Source organism: Tigriopus californicus, chromosome 10, assembly GCF_007210705.1.
Source record: "Tigriopus californicus strain San Diego chromosome 10, Tcal_SD_v2.1, whole genome shotgun sequence".
Taxonomy (NCBI): Eukaryota; Metazoa; Arthropoda; class Copepoda; order Harpacticoida; family Harpacticidae; genus Tigriopus; species Tigriopus californicus.
The window spans coordinates 9,460,716-9,468,631 of NC_081449.1; the positions used below are offsets into that span (position 1 = coordinate 9,460,716).

At 38.8% G+C, this 7,916-nt stretch overlaps 1 protein-coding gene across 1 annotated transcript in view; it reads right to left on the bottom strand.

Annotated features, from left to right (window-relative positions):
• Positions 1 to 2,136: 2,136 nt before the first annotated feature.
• The window catches only part of LOC131889533 (dynein axonemal heavy chain 12-like), a 42,585-nt gene continuing 36,805 nt past the window's right edge, over positions 2,137 to 7,916 (bottom strand). Inside the window, exons 41-43 of the mRNA XM_059238659.1 lie at positions 2,811 to 3,164; positions 2,496 to 2,728; positions 2,137 to 2,423 (exon numbers count right to left, since the gene is read on the bottom strand). Coding sequence (XP_059094642.1) covers positions 2,192 to 2,423; positions 2,496 to 2,728; positions 2,811 to 3,164 — 819 coding nt within the window. The 3' untranslated portion in view covers positions 2,137 to 2,191. The remainder of the gene's footprint in view (positions 2,424 to 2,495; positions 2,729 to 2,810; positions 3,165 to 7,916) is intronic.

The following is a 7,916-nucleotide window of genomic DNA, read 5'->3' on the forward strand; positions in this document are numbered from 1 at the left end:
TATTTTGTTTTATCATTCTTCGAGGCTTGATGGAGTTCAAAGGGACTAAAAGTAGTGTAGGCTTTTTTGTTTTTACCTAGAGCCTCAGCAACATGAAATGTAATCAAGAAATGATAGAAAATATGAAGCATACTTTGTTTGCGTTTGATGGTATCGTGTATGGGTTCTGGTCTTTTCTCCAACTCTCAAGGGCTTTCTTCTTGAATGACAGACAAACGATTGAAATACTATCCAGAGCTCAAACTCCAATGGACGATTATCCTCGTGTTGAAATTTGAATAGCACAAATTGAGCATTTAATATCACTTCACACAATCCCTGACCAGCTCTTTATACCCGACTCCTGCTTAAAACTCATTTTGACCCATCTAATCAAAAAGAAGAACGCTGTGTGCCTTCCCATGTTGTTTCTTTGAGCCCTTGGGTCAAAACATCAATAATAGCTCTCCATTGTTATGATCAAAGGCTAATGTACGTCCCAAAAGTTTTTGTGTGTTCCAAAGCGAAGCAAATGGCACATTTTACAAGGCACTCAGCTCACAAAATAGTGACTGATTAAAGCTCGAAAAAATAACTTGTTTTGTCGTCAAGGAGCAAACCTAGAGATTTGAATGCGAATAGTTGTCTGAGCACAACTTCAACGCGAACGTGAAAAGTTACTACTGTAAGGAAGACTAGTTGTGACAACCATCTGGAATTTATCCTCAACGGCGAAGTAAGTTATTTTTATCTGCACACCTGATCTATGAGGACAAATTCGCCCTTCTGATTCCCGTCAATACAAGATTGTTCAAAATATATATTTTTTTCCATTCTGTCCAGTGGGGGTGGCTGTTGGCCAATCAATAAGAGAAATAACCATGAAATCAGTTGTTACCCAGAACTTGAGGAATTACATGCTCATGAATTTGTTGATATATTACGATGTTAACTCAAAAATTAGATGCCATCATTATCCAATCATGATCAAAGTGTTCCTGAAATAATAATATCTATCTAATTTTCTTTCCAAGCCAAATCTGAAAATTCTTCAAATTTTGAAAATGCTTCTTTTCCCAGAAATGCAAGCCCGAAGTCAATATTTTTTGTCTTCACAACTAGGTTTACAGAAATCAGGAAAGAAACATGACTTTGTAAGGTGGGGGACCACCGCATTTCAAGACACTTTTTTAAGAATTGAGAACAGATTGCATCGATTAACAAACGGCAAAACCATTTTGGGACAACCCATACAGGTTCTTTCTAGCGAAGCTAATTTCATCTACAAATAATAGTTTCCGTAGCATTATTGACTCCTTTAAGTCGGAGCTGTCTGATGATGTCAGCATAAATTTTGGGAGGTCACTGGGGTACTCTTTAAAATAGTAGAGGTCCTGAAAACCAAGATACAAAGCGCAATAGAGAAGTGTAAAGCTTTGGAATTTCACATGCTTGTGCGGTTGTCTGGTACTATCATGAAGTAAGTGTCACCACAATTCTTACTGATGACAAAATATTGGCACCACATAATTTTTCCTATTATTTTGCCTATTTTTGTCACTTGCCATGTAGTGTCATCTTTAGCAAATGAATTTTGGGCTTAGGTGGTTAAAAATAGTTCTTTGAACGGTGTCCTAGAACGGTGAACATTCTTTTAATGAAAACTCGGAAGCACTGCATGTGCGAAAATCATGGTAGTTCTTGCCTCGATTGTGGTGCAGCCTGGCTAGTTCAAACAGCTGAAATCCGAGTCGGTACTTTACACGTCTCTATAGTAGGCAAAAAACTTTTATAAGGTTTCAAAAAGTTTAATATTAAAATAGGACATTCTAACATAGGAGAAATGAAGTACAAGAAAAAGCTTTTCACGGAAAAAAATGTTTTTTAAGCATGTTAATTAGTATAACTGAGATAGTTGATAAAATTGAAATGCTACATGTACCATTTCTTTGATGGATAAATGAATTGGAACTTTAATTTAGTTCTTTGATAAAGGACTATTAAGCCTCAAAAGTACGTGTGCCCTTTCAAAATTTTCTGGTGACGTCATCTTCCTTTCATGCTTCAATGTCCCAATAATGCGTTATCATACCAGAAATTTGAAATGTAAAGCCCAAACTCGAAATAATTTATGCGATGAGGACGAAACAATTGCATGCAGTTTTTTTATTCGAAAGAAATTGAGAATAGATAATTGGCAATGCTAGAGACCTCATGAATGATGGAGAACCGTGAGTCTTACTGAAGATTTCATCGCGTGATCACTTGAAATGCAAGACTTCACACCAATGAGAGCCACCATGTTGTCTCCAACGAAAAACGGGATTGAACAGAGACTTGAGCTCGGTTCAGCACTTTCTCGGGTTCTGAGAGTCATAATTATCTTAGGTATTTCATTATGTTCTCCGATTGATGCAGAAGAACGAACTGCCTCGATTTGATGGCTGAAAAAGATGGGGAAGCCCTTTTTCCGATGAGAAGCTGGTCAAAAAACATCGCCCTTGGCCGTGGTTTACCTTTGACTCGATAATTGAGCACCAATTAAAAAGATGCCCGAAAATGTGACGGTTTCCAATTCTGGCTCGATTTGACAACAAGTCCTATCTTGGAAATGAAGATCTGCCAAGATTTGTGAATTGGTTTGAACGTAACCCAATTGCCTTCGATAGCAATCCAAGACAAAGCCTGGACAAAACATTATGTCTAATGGGACAAGCAACAAATGTAAATCTCGCGATTCACTGTGAGTCTGGAAATGAAATATTGGTGGTCAAAGATTCGTTGGCGAAGGTTGCAGGAAGATATGAGTTATTGGGTGTGGTAGTGCTTACCCGTAAAAAAACTGACAGTTGCTCGAGGTCTTCGTCTGAGCGACCAACTCCACTGTCTGATTGAATCATTTCGAGTAATGCAGCTTGTTCCAATATTTCCCAAGAGAGCTCATTGTTGGCCTCCAAAAGGCCATGCGAATATACAAGATCATTCAATCTTTTACGACCACTTTGACTGGGTTCTCTCCTCGGGTTTATTGGTATTTGAATGACCATGGAATCGTCACCAAGTTGAGATTCTTGAGTTATTCTACTCATACTTTGCCAGAACTTTCTTCCTTGTGAATAATTCCGCTCGTTAGCAAATCCAGAGCATAAATTAAAAGCGTTTTCCTCCACTTTCAAAGGCAGATTCTAAAGATACATTCAAGCTACAATGAATAAGCGAGATGTGGCAGGAGGACGAATGTTCAATATGAAAATCTTTATCGCGAGTTTGGGTCTTATTGGATTAAGATTTGGCAACATATATATTATGTATGCTAAGATGTCCCAGTATGTATGTTGTCAAATCTTAATCCAATGAATGTTCAATATAAATGAATGTACTTCGAGTAATCCGTCTCTGTTGGCTGAATGTCATCTTTTTTTTAAACTTAGGAAAGGTTCTTGTCTTATCTCATGTTTTCTCCGAAGGCGGGATAGGAACCCACGCCCTCTGGGGAATCATGTCGTGCCCCTATCGGGTACATTAGACCACTCGTCTATCATGGTTCCTTGTGTTTGAAAAATGTGTTATTAAACTTCCTTTGCTTGCGGTGCTAGGGTTGGTGGGATGAGTCTCACCCGACCAGCGAAGCAAGTCATCGCATCAGCCATTTCCAAATTCCGATGGGCAGTGTCATGTGCAGTGCAGTATCAGATCAGTCTGTGGGTGTGGTTAGCGTCTAAAACTTTCCTTAGGAGAAAGGTCGGGGAGGATATTCAAACCGAGGAGATATCTCATACTTGGAAACTGCGGTGAACACGACACCACGTGTCCTTTTATTCATAAAAAATATTTTCTCAAGATGAACATAAATATAATGATAATCTGGTAGGGGAGGACGCTTTACTTCACTTTTTGCCCTGTCATTCATCTAACAGGCATGCTGGGAGTTACAAAATAATGCTTTTTGAAACCTCCCTTGATGAGGTTTCAGCATTGCACTACCTCCTTATCAGATGCGAGCCCGCTGAGAGAGTAATTAATCATGTCCATGTCTACGTTCATGCACCCAATTATCAGGGCAATAGTAACGAAATTACGAGCGACGAAATCACTACAGTTCGTTCCTTTTTTCGAAAAAGGAACTGTAATCCCATTACATTTTAAAATGCTGTAATTGTAATGACCCCCAAAACCAAAAGTACTCCTCGTTACACGTTCCTTTTTTCACGATCCAGAGTGGCATTTGATGTTTCGTTTCTCTATATTTTTCTATATCCAGAAGAAAGACGATGAGGCGGAAAATTGCGCTTACTTTTGACAACAATGAATGCGTTTGTCGTTTCAAAGTTTATTATATTTGCACTGCTTTATTGTTTATATCTTCTCATTGAAATTCTTTTGAACTAAAAGACTTGACTCAGAGCGAAATTTTCTTTTGGATTGAGTTTGTTGCCCCAAATTTCTCAACTCTCCTCATTTCTATCCATGAATATTGAGGAACAGGGTTCTGACAGGGAAGTTTCATACGCTCGAGAATTTCAAATTCTGTTTTTTCTATTGTGAGTTTTTGTGTTATGGTTGCAAATCTTCAACAATCCTTATTTGAGACCAGGAAAACAATTCAGTTTTAGATGTGAAATATCCAAATAATAGGTACTCCGGCAGGAGGTAATACATTTAGTATACACTCTGTAGGTGCATTAAAAGAGGCTAAATATTTGGAAAATGCTGGAAATATTAAATCAAATAGTGCCAAAGATTATAATTTTTGAAACGTTTCCAAAGACAGTTTCATGATAGCGAAAAAATAAAACCGATGTCAACAAATCAATTTCAAAAAGCAAAATTGATTTTGCAACTTAATATAATGGACTTGGTACTCCTGACTGATGATCCTGATGCCATTGAACAAGTGATAGTCATTGGCTCCTCTTTTTTTAAACATAACTTACTAGATATTGTGACAAACTACTCGATCAATCCATCTCCCTTGGACCCCCATGTTGAAACTCATGTGGAACCCCTGGTTGAAGTGTCGTCCTTTTTCTTTAAGACAGACAGACAGACTGGCGAAATGTTCGTTCTGCCCTCTGAGATGTTCAACTTGTTACTGCATTGGAGAGAAACCCCAATATGTCCCTCAATAACGCAAACCTCAATCTCACTGATACTTGTCCGGAAGTTTGCACTAGTCGTGGACTGAATGAGATCAAGACGCACGGGGACCTGATCAATATTCCCCCACGCCAAGGGGAGCTCTTTCGAAAGAGATGCCGATTGAAATCAAGCCTCAAGGTGGATGGCCCACCTTGAACTTGATGAGCAAATCCAAGAGTCTATAAATGACGAAGAGCAAGAACGAAAAATGGCGGCTCTGGGGCAACTGACGTCCAATCCAAAGGCTCTTTGTGCTTATACTAACCTCAAGAGCAAGTTTACTTCTAAAGTTGGTCCGCTCATCGTAGAGGGTATCATGCTAAATGACGAACTGAGCATAACAAACAGACTCAGCGAACAATACAAAAGTGCATTTTCCACTCCCAGCCCATGCCACTCATCGACCTCATCTCTAATCCCCAGAGGATCTTCAGCTCAATATCACGGAAGACGCTGTCCTTAGAGCAACAGGTTCACTAAACCGATCCAGCTCAGCCGGACCTGAGGGTATAACCGTAGCCTTTCTCAAGGAATGTGCACACGAGTTAGTACCAATTGTGACCACTCAAATCGAGAAGTCCGTCAACCTCGGGGTTTTCCCTAATTCGATAAAGATGGGTCACATCATTCCAATTTTCAAAGGTGGGAATCACTTCGTCCCGGGGAATTGCCGTCCCATCTCATTGACATCAAATTCGGCAAAGTGTTTGAGAATATGCATAAAGAATTTCTATTGGACCATCTACTTCAAAAGGGCCAAATTCCAAGGCATGTCTAAAATGAGGACAACTGCCCAGGTCATCGAACACTTGGAATATGTGAGAGAAGTAGTAGCAAACCAGGATATTGTAGAAGTCATCTATGTGGGCTTTGCAAAGGCCTTCGATAAGGTGGACCATGGCATACTTTTGCAAAGGCTCGATAACCATAACTTCCCCAAGAGTCTTTCAAGATGGATCAAGTCGATCTTTCACAAATAGGAAACAGAGGGTTAACGTGGGCCAATTCCTCAGTGACCCAGTAGAGATCACTACGGGCATAGCACAGGGTACAATACTCGGTTCAGTACTTTTTGTACTATTTATCTCCATTTCATCTGGCTTGAGGCCAAGTCTTTAAAGCTCGTACCTCGGAGTTAGGGGAGAGTTAGACTTTAACCGGTATGAAAATACACTGGCCTAAGTGGTAAGTGAATGCTCATTCTGGGTAACGTCCAAGTCTTAACTCGGAGGCACGGGTGTTGAAGAAACTCGCCTCTGGTGAAGAATTGCATGATCTCCTCTTATTGTGATGGCACCAAGCTCATAATTGGTAGAAATGGCCAAGGTTGCTCCCTTCTCCAAGAGGATCTTTATACTATATGCAAGTGGATCGACGAAAGCAATATAAAACTAAATGGATCCAAATTCCAGATTATATCCTCTGGCTCATCGGCTTTCCCTTCTCATTACCTAGACAGTGAGGGAGCCAATATTGAAGTGTTCTTTTGTGTCAAGGACCTTGGTGTTACTCGTCAGGATGGGGATGATGGAAAATTCAATATTCCCCTCAGCAAGCAAGAAGGTAACTAAAGCTGCTCAGATGGCAGGTTGGGCCCTCTGCACCTTCAAGGTCAGGTTTAGGTTAGCTATGGTTACCATCTATCAATCAATTGTAAAAATGGACAATACACCGTGAGAACATCTGTATTTAACACTTTTCGACGAAAAACTGTATTTGTTCACAACTTTGCAGGAATTAAATTTATTATTTCAAGCATGTTATAACTAGGGCCGGCCAAAACTTGAATTCTGCAAATTTTGCAAAAAAAACCTTGCACATCCGAGATCTTTCTGCAAATTTTGAAATCCTAACTGCAATATTTGACATTTTTCTACAAATCATAACGCGATTTCAGCCATTTTAGCAAAAAATATCAATATTTGTGAAAATTCATAATAATTTTCAGAAATTCTGGTCAATATTAGGAAAAATGGGAAATTTCCATAGGATTTTTTTCAATTATTTTTGCAAAAAAGTGCACTTAGGTATGAAATAATTTGCCACATAGATAGACATATTACCAACTACATGCTTATGTATTCCACCAATCTTAAATAGCTTTTTTTATAGATAGGTAGAAAGATAGATAGATTTCAGGAACATTTTGATCATGATTGGATAATGTCGGCATTTAATCTTTGAGTTAGCATCTTGATATATCAAAAATTTCATGAGCATGTAATTCCTCAGGTTCTGGATAAGCAAAAGCTTGTTTTCACCAGGACCTGGACGAATTAACGAAGACATGACATAGATAGTCAATAATGTTACAGAGGCCAAGCTGCAACACGATAACGTGAGTTGGAAGAAATACAAAATGAAATTGAAAGGCTTGTAGGAAATTATATCGGCTCGAATTTATAAGAAAAGAAGGGACTAAGAAAAAGACATAAAAAGAAAAACATGAAAAAGAGAGCAAAGCATATATTTTAAGTGTTAGTTTGTTCTGTTTACTGTAAATGCGAAACGACTTCAGGAATGGGAGGAAAATTAATAAGTTTAGAATTGTATTTGGTGCATGGAGTGTTTTAATGAGATCGAGCGGCGGATAATCGTAATGAAAGAGAAACCTAAAAATAATTTGTTAGGATTTTTGTTGGCATACATATCAATTCTTGAGTTTGCACGGAGCAATAGAGTACTTCTGTAAGAGATAATCTCTAATTGTTTGGGTGAATTTAATTCTGGTTAGATCAATGCCTGGAGGGTTGAAATTATTCCACTCGTTGGGAAAAGCAAAGTTCGGTAGTCTTTGT